The sequence below is a fragment of the Pleurodeles waltl genome, chromosome 8, assembly GCF_031143425.1.
Source record: "Pleurodeles waltl isolate 20211129_DDA chromosome 8, aPleWal1.hap1.20221129, whole genome shotgun sequence".
Lineage (NCBI taxonomy): Eukaryota > Metazoa > Chordata > Amphibia > Caudata > Salamandridae > Pleurodeles > Pleurodeles waltl.
Genome location: NC_090447.1, coordinates 1339544125 through 1339562503, shown reverse-complemented (window position 1 = coordinate 1339562503; position 18379 = coordinate 1339544125). Strand labels below are relative to the sequence as shown.

The 18379-nt window shown below is 41.3% G+C and overlaps 1 protein-coding gene across 2 annotated transcripts in view; it reads right to left on the bottom strand.

Annotated features, from left to right (window-relative positions):
• The window catches only part of LOC138248623 (myb/SANT-like DNA-binding domain-containing protein 4), a 62619-nt gene that overhangs the window by 41156 nt on the left and 3084 nt on the right, over positions 1–18379 (bottom strand). For both annotated transcript variants that reach the window (XM_069202347.1, XM_069202346.1), the window contains exon 2: positions 4476–5082. In XM_069202347.1, the coding sequence (XP_069058448.1) occupies positions 4476–4949 (474 nt within the window). In that variant the 5' untranslated portion in view covers positions 4950–5082. The remainder of the gene's footprint in view (positions 1–4475; positions 5083–18379) is intronic.

Below are 18379 nucleotides of genomic sequence, written 5' to 3'. Positions count from 1 at the left end.
TCACACTGGAAAATTAGGAAATTCACTAAGGACAAAGGCAGGAGCACATTTTTCTACAGTAGGAATAAAGGATGCACAGGGAAATTACATTTGCAATTGCACAGCAGCTTTTAGCACATGAAAATATATACACAGATATCTGCTCATTGGAAAAAGCAATTCACAAAAATGTGATGGGAGTACGGATTCCAGACCTACATCTGCAAACTCTTGTGAATTCTTGAATGTTGTAACTGCACATTCTTTATTATCAATTCTTTTAATATTACCCATAATGGTTGTACATAGATTCTCCATCAGCAGCCTTTAAATAAATAAAATAAAAACCATACTGGCACATATCAAACCCGTTTCACTAAATGGCTCAGAGTAATGTATTAGCCATGAAATGTTATAAGAGCTTTAGAAATCGCCTCAAATTGTTACATTTTGTACAAAAGGTGTACATTTTTATAATGGAACCACTGACTACAGTTTCATGGTGTGCTCGCCTTAATAGTATGGTCGTTGTACTAATGACTCACGTGTACAAGCTTGAACAACTTATACACAGGAATTCAAAGCTTGCCTTATTTTCAGACAATCTCTCATCACACATTCGATACTGTGGTACTGTACACTGGAAGCCAAAGAGTTTGTGCTTCTGGGGGTCGGACCTACACGTCCAGAGGACAAAATAAACATTTAAAACTCCTGAGCATAGCCCTCAATATTTCCTGGGTGAACTCACATCACATGTGAACGATGCCACGGTTTCCTGAATATATATCACATTGCATGTAGGTAAAAGGCGACAGCATGAATGGCCTTAAATGGGAAGGTAGAGAGATCCGGTGTTCTTGCAGCAGAATGACTGATCGGTACCAACTGTAATGTTACCTAAACAAGAAAGGCGGAAGTGCGCTGGTGGTATGCTTCCGTACTACATGTTTATAAAGAGAACAAAAGGTTCAATACAGTAGATCAGGAGCTGTGAGAAACGGTGGAAACGCAAATACAGCATAGCACGCGTATTAGGACTACCTGTGCAGCGGGGTTTGCTGTGGAAGACAATCAAGATCTGCACCCTGGTTGGAATAGAAAAAGGAAAACCGAACACAAAAACACCATATATGTTCGGTCAGTCCTTGGCACCACGAAGTGCCCCACAAGGTCTAGAGTATCTTGTGTTGCCCACAGAAATTCTGATTCGGGTTGAAAGAGTGCTGAACTGTGTACTATCTGTCTATTGCTACAATTGTGATTTCTAACCCTTTCAACCAGACTACGGCCGTGTACTAGGACCAATCTAATTGGCTGTTAGCAGCCCAGCCAATCTTAATAGCTCTGGACAGTAAGCACCCAACTGTGAGGGCGAGATATAACCTTACAGTGGTGATGGATACCGTCTGCAGTATAGATTCTGTCTGTGAATAGAGCACAAGGACAATTCTTTGCTAACACATTTCGAAACTGGTAAGAGTATGTGGACAGGAAGACATAAGAAATTGGGATGAGATGCTTCCAGTGGTTTGTTTTGCTTAACGTTGCTGCGCTCAAAGTTCAACTGGATTTCCTCCCACCAAGGCCTTATTTGGAAGACCACCCAACATCTTACTGGGCGTGGAAAAATTATTATGGGAAGGGCAAGAGGGTCACTGTACCCCATTACTGAAATATGTAGACAACTACAGAAAGGAATTAATGTGGTAGGTAAGGAAGTAGAATGAAATACGCAAATTCACGAATACCAACTGAAGAAACTGCTGGACAAAGTTCCACCAACATGAGCAGGTGAGTGAGTGCAGGTGGGTTTTTGCTAATTAGAAAAAAATGCCTAACTTAAAGGTGGCTCGGTTAGCCTGCCTAAGCCCCAGTTAGCTTGCACTGACAGACACTCATATTTGCATAATAACTGCATGTTTATTTTATGAGAGAAAACATTTCTTTCACTCTATAAGCTTGTGTGTTTTTCCATTTCAGGAACATCATGAAAAAGAAGCCTCTGCTGTGCTGGCTGTATGCACTGAAAATGTAGTATTCGAGTGCTGGTGAGGAAACAGTTCTCGGAATGTTCCTTTCCTCTAACTTTTCAAGGTTTTCTCTAGATGCCCCGTGTAGGTCAACCTTGTAGGTTTTCTGTGGATGTCCCATGTAGCAAACCATTGTATTGCCGTATTACATAAAAATGGCAATTCATGCCCTTAGTTATGCACAGCCTAATCAACAAAATGCATTAGGAAGTAGGTGCCTCTAAAGTATTTTATTTAACAGAATATGGATTGGTTTACAGGTTCACAACATTGCTGGTTAAACCCGGTCATGACATATCAGACCATAAATGTGTGTGGCTTCTGTACCCTAAAACCTTTAATAAAAAATAAAAAAATAAAATAAAAAAAGCTACTGTTTCTTGGAAAGGAGACAGTTCTTTTGGGGTTTTCTTAGAAAGTAGCCTCTATGTGTGCCTGCCTATTTGATTTATATTTAGTTTTTTCCTTGGGCTTTCTTCAAAGACTGACCCCGTTGTTACTGCACTGGCAGCATCATAATACTTTGACTATTTTGATTTGGCTGATTCTTAAATAACGAATTACTTTTTGTTTTCTGTAATAATTATATATATATATATATATATATATATATATATATATATATATATATATTATTTTTTTTTAATGAGGATTTAACCTGGAATCCTGTCTCGTGCAGATCTGTGTTTATTGCCCTTGAACTAAGTCTCATGAACACTTACATGGTCTTATGAAGAATAAGACATTCCTGATCTTGCGCATAAACTCTATTAATTAATTACACCATCCTGGAAACAAAGTACTACTACTATCACGTCCCAATAATAAAACGTAGCACTTAGCCAGCACAACTATGCAATAGTAAGCTCCAGTCTCCTACCAAATTGCTTTCTGCTAAATCTATGGCTGAGCAGACATGTTACTTTACTACACTGAAAAAACTGAACGAGTACAAGTCCCTGAAGGCAAAAATCCATTCTTCTACTCTATAACTGTTCTCGATTCCCTATCTAAATCGGGCTTTCCATTCTTCCACACCATCATCGCGTTGCCAGCACCCACAGATTCAAAGATGACTATAAAACCACCACAAGATTTGCAAATATTACTTAATGAATTCCCAGATTTCTTCTTTGACAGTTCCTGCCATAAGTAACTAGTACAGCAGCATGTTCTTATCTTACCTGGCCGAACTTCCACCTGGAGCCATATGGTGTACCAGAAGTACACAGCTGAGCTGTACAAACAGAAGTAGAATGCAAGCTGAAAGACTGGTACAGTGAACTGTCCTCAAGCAACCACACTTTCCTACTGTTCTGGTCCCCACGCTGGATGGGAGTATGCATTCTGTATCGACTTCCAACAAGCAAATGTCATTTCGCAGTTGAAACCTATATTAAGGGAGTCTGAAAAGCTAAAATGCATGGGAAGGCCCAGTACATAACCATGCTACGTTTCACTAAAGGACACTGGCAGAATCCGCACGGCCAATGAACATCTAGAAAGAAAAAAAAAATTGCATTTCCACTCCTGGTTTAGATCATTCCAAAACTCTTCCCTTTTGACTTCATGGAGCTGCAGCCACATTCCAACAGCCATGTACCAGACACACTCTTCTAATCAAAATGAAGATGCTGCATACCTTGCTGACATTGAAGTGCTCACCTACCACATCTAAAAACTATTTTCAGAGCTCTACAACAAACCGGACTCGTGGCTAATCCCAAAAAGGCCTGGATAAAGCCTGTCATGTCCATTCTTGTGCAATCTCTACTGCGTCTTTTTTGTATAAACGCCTTTCATGTAATCTCTGAACACATATTAGTTCTTACTTTCTGTGGAGGTATCCCTTATAAAATCCTTTCTCCACCTGACACTTTCCTTTATTCAAACAGTGATCCTTCACGGACCCACAGCCGACCAGTTTCATATGCTTCCCGAGATGGGAGCAGAAATGTTCATCATATGGAGCAATGGAAAACAAACTTGCCTTTCTAGTTGTTTATACAATCTCTTCCATACTCCTTACATTAACAATAAGGTACAGAAAAAGAGGCTGGGGCCTGGAAAAGAAGATAAATATAACGCCAGAATAATGAGTCACACAGTCAAAACAACACACCAGAATTAATTATGTGCCCAATTAATAAAGCTTTCACTGAATTTTGTATAAAAGGTCCCTACTAACATTAGGTATTTATAAGCCATCTTTGATGCTCACACTGTGTCTGATGGAGCAAACAGTTTGCAGGGTTGCTCAAGAATGAGCCATCTGCTTGACGGAGGAATAACAACAAAGAAACCTTTGTGCAACAGGACCCGACTGAACTAACTGCGCGGATGAGGGTCTGATGTCTTGTTTGTGCTAACACAAGACCAAAAAAATCATCTGGAACTGTGAAAATGGTCTGGGGATCAGACTTTTAAGTTTATCAATAGTAATAACATTCTTGTGACACATACCTCAAAGCCATGGTGATCCTGCTCATCATCATCTTCCACTTTAATTTCTCCTGAGGACCCAGTTGATTCTCTGAAGTCTGCAGAAGATTGCCATTCAAATCCAGTTTCTTTTGAAAATGACGGTTTTTCGTCGATGTCTTCATTTAAGGAGTCATACAGATCTGGTAAGGGCATACTGCTAAACCCACTGGTCAGCAGTCTAAAATTGGTTGCATTCAGCTGCTTCCTTTTCATAAGTGCTCTCCAGTCCAGGTACCTTCTTTTCACCTCTAGACCAGTCCTTTGCTCTCCTTCACCTATTGCATTCACACACTCTGCTATCTCCTCCCAGGCCCTTCGCTTCAGTTCATTAATTCGTGAATTAAGCCGCTTTGAGAAAAGGACATCTTTTCTGTTTCTTATTTCTTTTAGTAAAGTTTGAGTTTCTTGCACACTAAAATTACCCTTTCGTTTTCTTCTTATCTGCTTCATCATTGAATAAATCTAGTTTTCAATGAACTGTTACAACCACAATAGGAGCGGAGAAACTATGACCCTATAACTCAATTCTCTGTTAAATTGTCACTTTTTTTATATTGCTTGGGTCCCAGTCATCAGTCTTTAATGCCTATAAGAAAATAACACAATCTGTTTCAGTTCAACACACGTATCTCATTTAATAAGCAAAAATAAAAAAAATAAGAAAATAAAAAAGACTATTTACAATCATTATCTTTGATATTTGTAGGCCTTCTTGTCACACATGAATACATACACAGCTAAAAGGTTAAAGGAGGTGATCCTTTATGTTGCATAAAACTGAATGATCATATACACGTGCAGTCAAACTTGAATTTGATGATAATTGCGGTTAATCTCAGTGTTGATATTGTCTCCTAGTGCATAATGCATGTATTTGTATGCAGTAATCAGGCCTCGAAAATTCTACTCTCCCACTCCCTATGGCAAGTCATATTTTATCAGGTCAAACTATTTTTAGAACTTGATCACCCTTTCTAGCAGTTGAAATAGAACAGGTGTTCTGTTTATTCAGAAAATGAAGGAGGCCTTTAAATCTTGTTATTGTCACATTTGCTCAGAGTTCAGAGGTCAAAAGTCAGTTTGTCTAACAAATAATTTTCCCTCTGACTGCAGAGTTCAGGGATTTTGTCAGTTTTTTCCTAACACACAACATTTAAATAGCCAAGTCATATGTACAAACATTTCAAATTATATTTCAGTTTGTGTTAAAGCCCATTGTTTGTACTTCTGGGTGATAAAAAATAAATAAATTAATTTATAGGATGAAAACAGATTATAACACTTTACTTGGCGATTTTCACAGATTTGGTAATACATTATATAGTTTTATCAGTAAAGCTGCAACTTAGTTGGAAGGATTTTGGATAATTTCTTGGACATTTTCTGTTTGTAAATGGCAGTATGTGACCACATCAAGCTTTAGAAATATATTTATTAAAAGTGAGTGTATAAACATAAACCCTCCTGCCCTGGGAGCAATGCTATTAGTAAAGGAAGAGGCAAGTAATGGATCATGTGTCCTCTATATGGATCTGTATCCCTTTATTAGCCACACTTGCATGTAGCTGTCCTGTAAGCAATTATTAAACAACTCGGCACGAGCACAGAAGGCTTGTCATGGCCACCCTTTCTCTGAATATTGGAACTCATCTAATATATGACATTCGGTCCGCGATAGGGTCTATTTCTATCACGACATATTCTCAATTACGTTGGACTTCATTTTCAATATTATAAGCCTTGAAAAGGTCTAGATGACGAAAGTCAGCTGTTTTCTTTGGATATATCACAATTTGGAAAGAATAAATCTACTACACTTTCAAGACGTGCTCAAGACTCTTATTACTATACCACATGTCTTGATTTGGCTTGACTGACTGCTCTGGTGTGCCCTGGTAACTCATGACATTTACATTACAGTTATAGTCGAGTAGATTATTCAAGTTCCTCGACCTGCAGGTCTAGCAACATTTTTATGAGTCTTCGATGCCTGGTAATATATTAAAGGCCAGTGTGATAGTGGTAGAATAAAAGAAGCAAACAGCGAAGACAGAAACCTTTTACTGTGTATTCATGAAACTATAAGATAAAATTATAAGTACTGTGCCACTGATGAACGATTTTGCCCCGCTAGGCACTACACTAAGTTCTAGGTTTCAACCATTCAATGCCCCAGTCCCAGGCTTTTTTTTTTTTAAATATATATTTTTTTTAAAGACTTGATGCACTACCTGAAAAACTGCTTCCTCCGAGTCATATTTAGCGATAAAGCTGCATGCCCATTTAAGTACACCTCTTCACAGAAGGGGTAACTCAGAGTCTTCAAAAAGGAGCAAGATCCTCTTTTGGACTACTCGCACTACATATCCCAAGCACTTATCAGACCAACCTAGTTGCACAGTTTTTCCAATATGGACTATTCACAGTTCACGAGACAACTAAAAGTGTTTCACATAAAAAATATATATATATTTATTTTTTTTAAATCGCAATACTTGGATTTTACCATTATTTCTCCTCAAAATGTAACCTTGCATACCTTTTCCCCGCTACTACCTACCACACAGTTCATATGGGAATGTGTAACAGCTATGCAGTCATGTTCTTGTACAAAAGAAAACAGTGCAAGATAGAAGTTATAAGGCTTAACCACTGCGGAAAAATGTTTTTGGCAACGGAGGAATGTTACTGACATTATACAGGCAGAGACTATCAATTCAGATTCGATTTATATGAATATTCGCCAAATTGAAACACTGAGTTATGGTTCTATCTCATAAGCCCAAAACCAGGGAAATTCTGCGTTTATGACCAGCAACACACACACACACACACAACACATACCATGTTGTACTCTTGATAGCTTTTTTTGTTTCTGTACTTTCGGCACATTGGCGTTTTGAGCATGGCAGGTGAAGACCAATTAGGTCAAACGCCCAACCTGCCAGGCATGGCCAACCCTTACTGCGCAAGGTCTTAGGATATGTGCAGAAAGGGATGGCTGCAGGGCCTGACCTGTAGCCAGGCAATGAGATCATCCCGGTATGGGTGGCCAACCCCTGCTAAGCACAGCTTTTAAGCATGCGCAAGAAGAATTGCTTGCAGAGTGCCACCTTGCCACTGATTGCAAGCACAGATAGCCAAATTATTCTCCACCCACCCCATAGCTGCAAGCAAGGTTGTTTTTCCTTATTTATTTAATGGGCAAATGTTTTTCCAATTTTCTCTATTTTTAATGGAAATCACCATTTTCATCACAAAAGTGTGGCTGTTTGTGCCGTTCACAAAATGGCAGCCCACTTTCCTCTCAAAATCACATTTTTCCTTTTTAGTTGCCAGATTGGTAAACACCTCTAGTGCCTCAAGAGGGCGGCAGAAAGACTTATAGGTCCATTGCGAGTTGGCGGCATTGCATGATTGTTGTGCAGGCCTTCCCACCCCTTCTTTATATGTAAAAATAAATTCCATGGCTTCCAGGTAAACCCCTAATCACCCACCAACAAAAGGAGGAGAAAAACTATTTGTCCATAGGGGTCACCACCCCTGCAAAAGAATTCCTGTTGTCCAGTAAGTGGATACCCTCCTGTGGATAGCCAATTGCAGATCCATTAGTGAGAGGAATCCTCAGGCATTGTTTCCTTTTCAGCAGTACCTCTCCTGCATTGATTGAGTGATGCCCACCGAGGATACATTAAAGTGAAAGGGGTAAGCACCAGTGGCACAGACTGCTTTCAGTTTCTGTGGAAAACACGTTTTTGCGCCATGCCCAACTTTTTTTCCCCAGTACGGATCTGCACAAAAATAGGCATGCAGGACCTTAGCTGACTACACCAAGCGAAAGCCAAATCTGGTGCAGATCCCTCCATGTGGGGAAAAGTTATAGGCAAATGAAAAATGTCTTTTTAATGGAAAGTGTGGCTGTGCCACAAATACACCGTGTTGAATACCACTGCGTAAGAGTTAAGTTGTATACATACAGTTGAGGTGATAATAAAAACAATGTTTTTTCTCCAAGATCAATGGTGTGAACAATTTTTACTGAGTGACTTATTTCAAAGCACAGGGGAAAAGGTATAAAAATGTGATAACTGTCTATTGCCAATCAAAAAGGTAAAACTGACCCAAAGACATTGAAGTGAGTGGAGACAAATGCTGTTAAGCACAGCATTGTCTGAGGTATACAAACCAGGCTACTTTGAATCCAAGACTCTGGTGTCATATGGTTTATTATCTGATGGATAAAAAAAGGAAGAGCTCCAAAGTTGGGCCCCGAGAGCGATGTGAACAGCAGTAACTAATTATGGTCAGTTGAAACCAAATCTCTTCCTGACATGCAGCCACTAAAGAGACATCAGAGCTAGTGAGCTGTGATCAGTCTTTTTCAAGTCAAAGACGAAAGGAAATGATGTTTTACATTTGTTAAAGTTGGAAAAGCATTCTGGCTGTAAGCTCAATATGGACTTCATCAAGGCCATTTTGGAATGATTTAAGAACATTCAAAGATGGCCTGACCAGCAGTTTAAAAAAAAAAATAATGTGAGCAGGAGGTGTGAAGTGAGGTAACAAGGCCAACAAGGAGAGGAAGACAAAAAAAAAGTATGCATTCACTGTAATGCAAGGTCCTGGATTCAGCAATGGAAGGGTACTTCTCATCCAATCAAAACACTTTGAGACCTTTCTTATGATGGACAAACAAAAGAATAAGCAGGAAAGACATCAAATTAGGAGCAGGGAACTGAGCTAAACAAAGTCACTGAATCATGAGCAAAGGAAGGTCCAAAGTCCACTCTAGGAATATATGGGAATCAATGTGTTGGTAACATCTAAGAGAAAAAATATCCACACAATCTTCTTCAGAACCTTCCACCACAAATTTAGAACATTTACCAGTTCAGCTGTTACCACCTCAGTATAATGAAGAGTATCCTCCAAAACCTTATGAGAACAGTCAAGCTTGACTGCTTCCCATACAGACTAGGCAACGCTATTCTGGGACTCTGCCAAGCGTCAGCCTGACCTGCCAGGGTGGGGCTACATCCACCAGCAGGCCTTGTGGAAACACATTTTGGATCCACTGGGCACTATTAAAGCGTTTGATTACACCACGGCATGGGACACGCTAATCTGGGACTCAGCCAAGCTTCAGCCTGACCTGCTGGGGTGGGACTACGGCCCCAAACAGGCCTAATGGAAAAACCTGTTTTGGGCCCGCTGTGTGCTATTAATGCACTTGATTACACCGAGATGTGGAATGCGCCCAGGCGCATGCCCGGGTCAGTCTACACCCACCAACGGCCAGAGGAGGCTAGGCTGAGCCAACCCCTTTCCATCTATCTGAAGGCACTGTTTTACGTCTGGTGGGACTTTGAAAGTACAGTGAGTCAAATATGCATAAAAAAAAAAAAAAGAAGGTCATATAATCAACTTTAGTCCCTCCTGTGGGCTCCAATACTCTCTATTTTGGTTCAGCACTGGATGGGTTCCTCCAGTGGATAGTGGGGGTGTTAAATAGAATTGGCAGGACGAAGGCTATCTCTGTCCTCCCCCTAAGCCCTCAGAGGGTTACTCATGGCTGAAACGCAATTCCCCACTGAGGGGTGTAGAGGAACACAAGCGCAATTTGATCAGCTGTTGCTTAATGGTCAAGCTACCTCTCTCCCAGTTTCCACACCAGGAGCTGGATGTGGGGTAGTCTTACCAGATTCCCCCAAAATGAGACGTGGTAAAAGGAAAGAGACATGGGGCAGTTTAAAAGGAAAGACCCTGCCGAGCCGCTTCAAGTCATCAGCACGCTCCCTCCCTGAATACGCCACAAGTTGCAGTTGACAGGGATTTTGAGGCTATCAGAGAGGATACCAGAGTCTTTATGTTCTACCCTTATAAATGCTCTAAATGATGTCTTAGCCCCGTTAGTATTATGTTTGAGCAAGATCGAAGAGTATCTTCTTCTCCTGCACACAGACATAAGGCATTTTGTCCCCAGAGTACCTGTAGTTGGTCACTATCAGCTACAGCAAGTATGCTGGTGGAGCAAAGGGAAGATTCAGCTTCCACTCACAACAGTTACTATCCAATTGGTCAGGATAAAGACATAAGGTTACCAGGGGAGAGAAATTAGAAGGCCTTCAACCCTCCAATTTCGCAGATTGGAGTACGGAACATCATAGTTCACAAGTCAGCAAAAAATAAATCTTCAAGGCCGGGAAGGGGTACCAGAGACCTCTAACCCCCTGTGAGGCTCCCCAGCAAAGTTAAACTCTCTGCGCCGACCCCCTCCCAGCTTCCCTTTACATTGTGGTTTTAAAAAAGGAGCACCGCCTCTACAGGTTGGAATAACCGAAGATCATGATCAATTAAAAAATGAAGGAATTAAATGGCTGAATAAAAATTCATCTAACAACAACATAACCCACAACTTTATAAACCATGTGAGGAGGGTTGACTGGGTGGGGACTATACCAAAAGAAGAGGCGGCTGATAATGTTGTGATTAACTTGAGAAGCTTTTTTGTAGGTCGATTAATGGGACTCAAACTCCAGTGCCCCAAGGGCCTGTCACCACTTCTGCTCAACCAACATCGAACAAATTTGAAGTAATTGCCAATCTGGATTGCCAGACTGACTTAATTCATTTCCAAGTGATGCTCACAGCCATGCTTTGCCCACCTATTCCGTAGGGGCAAATTATTGTTTTCTATCACAGTTTGCAGTTGGTGCTGGTAGTAAATTGATTGCTTGGAACGTAGCTGGGCTGAGAGCTAAATTAAACTAGCCCTATTGGAACCATTTTATTAAGGAGGGTGACATTTGTTTGCAGGAAAAATGGATACAAAATGTCACTCACATAGATGGATTTTATGCAATTTGGGAGCCAGCCTGGTCTATCCAGACTGGAAGCGCAAAGGGGGCTTGGCAACTCTGGTGTCAGTTTTGAATCCTACTATAAAAGCTTTTAGGCTCTGGCCATCCCATTTTTTCATAGTAATTCCATTGGCTGGTTGGGGTGATTTCTAAACCCTGGTGGTTTATTTTTATTATAATACTGTTAAGGACACTGATGCAGAGCCCATTGCCGATTTTGATAATTTTGTGATGTCATACACCAAAGTCAAGATGTAATATAAAGGTAATTCAGGATTGGGGTTTTTAACATAAAACTGTGTACATTAAATGCTAAACAGGTTTGTGGATTAGTAAATTTGGAGGATGAAAATTTCACTCATTTCTCACATTCCGTGTATGATGATGCTCTAAACAGTTGTTTTAAGACTTACCTTTTCCCAGTCAGTGATCTGATCTCTGATGAAAGCGAAGGAATTATACCATCCACCTTTACGGGCTGTAATATAGGTTGTACTATCGATTTTATTTTTATGTCCGATGCTCTAGTTCCTTTTGTACAGGATTTTAGGGTTCAAACTTGCTGTTTGTGTGACCACAACCCACTAGTTTTAGCTTTGAGCCTTGGGGCTAAAGCTGCTAATATGGATAAGCATGATTGCAAGTTAGGTGCAAGCGGAGGGGGCCTAAAAGCAAAATGGTAAATGCAGAATCTTTCCTAAATCAGTTCGTTATGGATCATGTTCCTCTTTTTTTTTTTTTTTTTTACATCTCTCGCAGAAAATCTTCCAGGCAGACCCTGCAATTGGCCTTTGAAAAATTAGTGACTGCTACAAACCAAAAGTTAACTAGGGATGTACCTATTAGGTAAAAACCTCCATATTGGTGGTTTTACGCAGAATGTTCAGCAGCCCACAAGTTAAAAAGCCTCTTGCAAATTTCGCCCTGCACAGTAGAACAAGTTAGGTTAGCCCAATGTCAATATAAATTGTGTGTTTAAGAGAGGAAAGGGGATTAGGGCGCAAGCTTGGGATGATTTACAAATAGCAATCTCTATAAAAGAGAATAGGCTCTTTTGAAAAATAGTAAATAGGTCGTAGTTTTCAGACACTAGGTTGAGGCACTTTTCAGCCATCATTCAATCTGAGGCTGCTCACTCTGCCCTCCTTTGCTTTCACACTGATATGACACAGATTAGAAGCAAATCTGCAGGAGGCCTTTTATGTTTCCATAGACAGTAATTTAAAAAATAGCAAGCCTGGGAAAGCTCCAGGCCCGGATGGGGTCCCTGTGGATGCTTTTAAGTGACATTTAGATTTATGGGCTCCATTATTAACAAATGTTTTAGGTATGGGGCAAAGGGATATACACACCTGCATCAAGTAAACTTGCGATAGCTGTTCCTATTTATAAAAAGAAAAGGTGATAGGTCTTCTCCAACATGTTTAGACCTATTTCACTAATCGATTCCAGTATGAAGATTTTGGACAAAGTGCTACTGGAGCAATTGGAACAATGAATGGGGTTCAGAAAACTAAATACAGTCAAGTATCCAAATTGGCTTCAGACTGGGGGTTAGTACAATTGATCAGTGTTTACATTTTTATTTATTATTGGACAAGTATGTTTTAGAAAAAAGGGTTCACTTCACATAGCCTTTATTGATCGATCAACAGCTTTTGACCTAGTAGATCGTCAAAAGCTTTGGGCCCTGATGAAAGGTGAGCCTGAACGATTAGCACTATTAAAGTGGCTACACCAGAACCTGTTGAAAGTATGCTTTGGGCCTCAGAGCGAATTGACTCCATCTATAAAGGTTACAAGTGGATGTATTCTTGCACCTTTTTTTATTTTTATTATATATAAATGGAGTCACTAGTCACCTGATTGTTCTTGGGAAAGATTTTCTTTGCATTAAGGCCCATCAGGTTCCGATTTTATTGTATGCGGACAATGCCAGAGAAGATGCCCGTACAGCAAATGGCCTACAAATTTTATTCGATGGTTTTACGGATTATATGACTAGGTTGGACCTTAAAATAAATTATGGTAAATCTTTTGTCATGACATGTGGGCCTCGCAATACAAGACTAAAACATTTAAGATGGATGGTACAGCATTAGAAAAAGATAAACAAATGTAATTATTTGGATAGTCTGTTTATCTCTTTCTTGGCCTGAAAGCATCTATTGAAGGTTCTGACTTCTTGCTTCAGAAGTAACACAGAAGCAATTTTTAGAATCACCCAGAGACTCGAGCAAAAACCTGTTGAAGAATTAATATATTTGTATAAAGCAAAACGCATTTCAGCAGGCTCATATGGGGCAGCCATATGGGGTTATACAAATATGCATAGTTTACAAGTAGTTGAAAATCTGATTCTTAAGAGGTTTTTGCAGGTTCCTCAGGGTATGGCAAATTTGAATTGCCGTGAAGAACTTGGGCTTCCCTATTTAAAGGTTTCCTTATGGCTTGCCCCTCCCCCCTTTTGTGTTGGGTTAAGGTATGGCTAAACACTGAGGCCTTCTTGGTGTGAGCCTGTATTTCTGACTGCCTAAGTTTAGTGAGTGCGGCGGAAATCCCTTGGCGTCCAATTTGAAGAAGACCTTTGAAGTAATGGACTTAAAATATCTGTATGATGATCCGACTTCCATCACACCTAAGTCAAAATGAGTAAGAGAATTTCTTTTTAGTTACCATTCTAACATTAGACTAAGGAACACCCAAAGTATGCCTGCATTAGTAAGATATGTCCCCCTCTCGACGACTGAAGGCTTGGAACCTTATATGTCCGAAGTCATGAATCACTTTCATCGTAGGTATCTTTCTCTTTTCAGATTTTCAATGGTTCATGTGGCTTTCCCCCTCAGGTTTTGTTGGTTTTGCAATTTACCGCTGTGCAGCTGCGACCGACTTTCAGTTCAAGACATGTCATTTTTTTGCTCGTGTCATTTATATGAAGCTCCAAGGTAGATGTTTTTTAATATCTGTTTTGCGGAAAGCAAATAATAGATCTTATCAGAATGGCTTTTGCTATCTACAAAGGTTGGGTAATGAAGAGGTGTGGTAGGCAATGTTGAACTTTTTTCAAAAGGTTGGTGGCCCTGAGAAAGAGAAACAAATTAATTCCCCTGGGCTAACATTTTAAGGACTTGTTATTGTAGTATTGCTGCTCTGCATGTTTTTTAAATTATTTTATCATTTATCTTGTATTTATATGCATGATGTTTTGATATTGGCAATGTGAAACTGATTTTTTAAATGTAAAGGTTTGTGAACTGAACTGATAAGGTAAACAACCTTCACATGTTTACATTACAAATAAACTCAATTGAGCACAGAACAGGTTGGGACAAAATATCACCCCAAACCAGAGAGGAATTAAATGGTTTACTGTGACCATGGTTAATTAGATCAAAGCCTTAGCATGGCACAAAGGGCCTGCCATCTCTTCCTGCACTTGTTCTGTAACAATCAAGGGAAAAATGAGATTCTTTAAGGTGCCTTGATTCTGTAATACACTGATGGATATTTAAACCGTGTACTGCAATATTCTGAAAACCGACTGTCAACCCAAGTAAAATCAAGCCTACATTTGTCCCTACTTTGCCAACTACAGATATGAAAAGAGTGTGGATGGAGTCATGGAGAACATTACTTCTCTGCAAACTATTTTGTTGTTTGCGAGTCTACTGCTGTAGATCTACAAAACCTAATAATAAACAATTGTCTTTCTAACAATTGGAGTTTCTTTTGTTCTTACAAAATCCCAAAACTTAATTCAATAAACACCTTAAGCAATTGGGTTTACGAATTAAAAAGTTTATTTTCAATCTCATAATCAAAGCTGCCTGGCATGTTAATTGCACTTATCTAAATAAGCTCCAAGTTAAAGCGCAAGAAGTACAAAAAGCACCAAAAATAACTTCGAACAATTTTCTCAACAAGGTTCAAGTATATTTCTCCAACAAGTCCCAATTATTATCCCATTTAAACTTGAGTCATGGTATGCATTAAATTGGTCTTCCATTATCTATTAGAAATTGTGAAATAATCAAAAATAACACCAAATCATAAATTACATTGAAATCCTGAAGGTAACCAGTGCATCAGCTCGACACATGAGCTATGCAAGAAAAATTAACAAAGGTATACAAAACTTGCACTGCAGCAACTGTTGCACCCAAACAGGACCAACTAGAAATTAAAAAAATGATTAAAAAAAACAAAAAAAACAATTAATGATAACAATGATAGTAAGCATGACAGTCGATCCACAAAAGAGGAGATGGTGCATGATCATGAAAACTGTACAATATTTAGTCTCCATCTGCCTTTATTCTCTTTCATGTAAAAAATAAAGTGCTTATAAACACAAATTTTCTTAGCTATGGAAAACAAGAATCTGCAATGCAATGGGTCTCATGTTTGCTCGAGTTAGAGCTATTAGCGTTGTAAATATCTAACTGGACTTTTCCTGCCACATAAATTGAAAAGTAAAACAGCTGACATAAGCGAGCCGATTCAAAGCGCTACTGAAATGATGTGATGCAGACACTGGCATGGTTCAGGTAACTGGCCCTGGGAACGTGCGCCTGGCCCTTTTTATTGTCAGGGTCACCTGACTGGTGGTGTGTGTGTCTGTGTGTACAGCCAGCCCTCAGCCGAGTGGCTGGTGAAACACTAGAACGAGTCCAGCCGGACTCTACATCCCTCCCAAACTCTATTGAGGAACAAAACAAGAAAGTCCAACCTGTGGGAGAGAAACAAAGACACAAAATATATACAGAGTCTCTTCAGGCCGGACATGCGGTATGGAACAAATGCAGCTGGGCACTCTGCATCCTGGCATGCCTCCGTTGTTCAACCAGACTGCACTGAACACGAAAAGCAGTGCAGATGACATCCGGAGACCTCACAGTTTGCTGGGGATTGTCGGTCGGGTCCTGCCTGAGCTCACATTGTCAAAGTCTATGTACAACTTCTGACGCGGGTGCATCTGGAGCAGTGGGGAGTCCACTTTACACAGTTCTGGAAGGCATTCCGGCTCTGGAGACTGCAGATGATGTGACGGCCTGGTGCACCTGGGTGTACAGCGGTAGAGCAGCAGCAGGCTTCCCTCTTGTGCCAGAACTCCAATCGAATAGGAGTTTCCTCGAGGCCCTTTGGCGGGCTGCCACTTGACTGTGTAGACTGTGCCGGCTATTGCGGGTCAACTGAAGGCATCGCAAATGAACAGCCTACATTACCACATCCTAATCTTGCACGGAGCCATAAGGGTGGCTGATGCAGGGTCAGCATTTTTCAGACCTTTTTCACATTACTGCAGGGAAGGGGGGGTGGGGTGGGGGGGGAGAGAAACCTGGGCATTTCTGTTTGCTGAGGTGCATGTCAGCACCATCGTGGCTCCCACGTCGCAGCCGCACCGGCCTTCCCATGGGCTGCAGACTGTGCTGCTGGGGAAGGGGGCGGCTCTGGGCATTTTTTTCCCCCAAAATATTCTTTCGCTGCGTGACAGCACCACTGTGGCTCCCTTGCAGCTGCAGGTCGGTCTCATGGCATTTCTGGGGGGGAGGGAGGGAGGGCGCGTCCCTGGGCATTACTTTCAAATCTTCCTTGGTGCACAGCAGCACTACGTCCTCGTCGCGGCAGCCTTCCCTGGCGCTGCGGGCGGTTTTTGCTGACAGGGGGGGGCAGTCCTGGGCACTTCACGCCTCGTTCAGTGCAAGGCAGCACCTTCACGGCAGCCGCAGTCTTGCTGGCGCTGCGGGTGCCCTTTACCTTGTAGGCATTTGCGCATCACTCCTCTCTGCACTACAGGGGCAGAAAGGCTTATCGCCATTCTGCCCACATGGTGTTCGCTTCTGCCTGCGGGCTCACCTCATGCGTGGCAGGCTGTTAGACACTGCTCAAATTCCCCTCCGTCGTTTCAGGGGACCCTAATCTCCGACCGTCCTGGCACACTGGTGATAGTCGTGCCAGCCGTGGGTGCGGGGAGATGGGGGTGCGTAGCCACAGGCTACTCTCCTCTCACGATCAACAGTAGAACTGCTGCTTGTGTGCACGTGGGGTCGTCGTACCCACTCGTCACCAATGCAGGGTTGGGGCCCTAGGCACTCATGCTACTGAAATGATGTGATGCACAGTGGCACGGTTCAGGTAACTGGCCCTGGGCACGTGCGCCCGGCCCTTTTTATTAGCATGGTCACCTGATTGGTGACGCTTGTGTTGGATGGGTGTGGGGTATGTGTGTACAGCCAGCCCTCAGCAGAATCGCTGGTGAAACACTAGAACGAGTCCAGTCTGACTCTACAGCCATTAGCGCAAAGGAGACACATAAAAGGAAAAAGTTTGCTCTCAGTCAAATGTATCGGCAATTGTGCAACTAACCATGTAACTATGAGATGTGATAGCAACACCCGGCGTTATCAAAATATTTTGGTTGGCAACACTAAATTACAAATCTATGCATCATTTCCATTGGCATCTGCAATGGAAGAACTAGAAATTAAGCTAAACCTTGGCAATAACTAGGCTCCAGTATATACACATTGAATACTACCCCAAAGAAAACAGCACTTTTTCTGGGAACTCAGTAAAATTAATGTGGTACTACTGTACAATTATGAGCTATTATGACTTCTGCAATCCTGCAAGTGCTACTTAACCAAATTAATTGATGTTGGAAAAGTCACATTCTCCCTAGGCCTCAGGGGAGGAATCATATCGTCTTGCATATGTTTGGTAGTGCTTTTAAAAAATGTGGACCAGGAGTGGAAGCGTTGAGTCGAGGTTCCAGCCTTGCTTTAGAGACGACCCATAGTTATATCAGTAGGGTAGATAGTTTAAGCTGAGGCTCTGCAGTACCAGGCGCGGCTCAAGCCGCACCAGTAGTTCTGCAGTGTGTGCAACTGAGTCCTAGTGCTTTCAGTGTCACCTCTTCTCTTTCGTGCCACTGTGCCACCACTCACTTGTGTTTACTGCCTGAATGGGCCATACGAGAAGTCGCAGTCGTGCTGTCAAGTTCATACAGATCCTAAGATG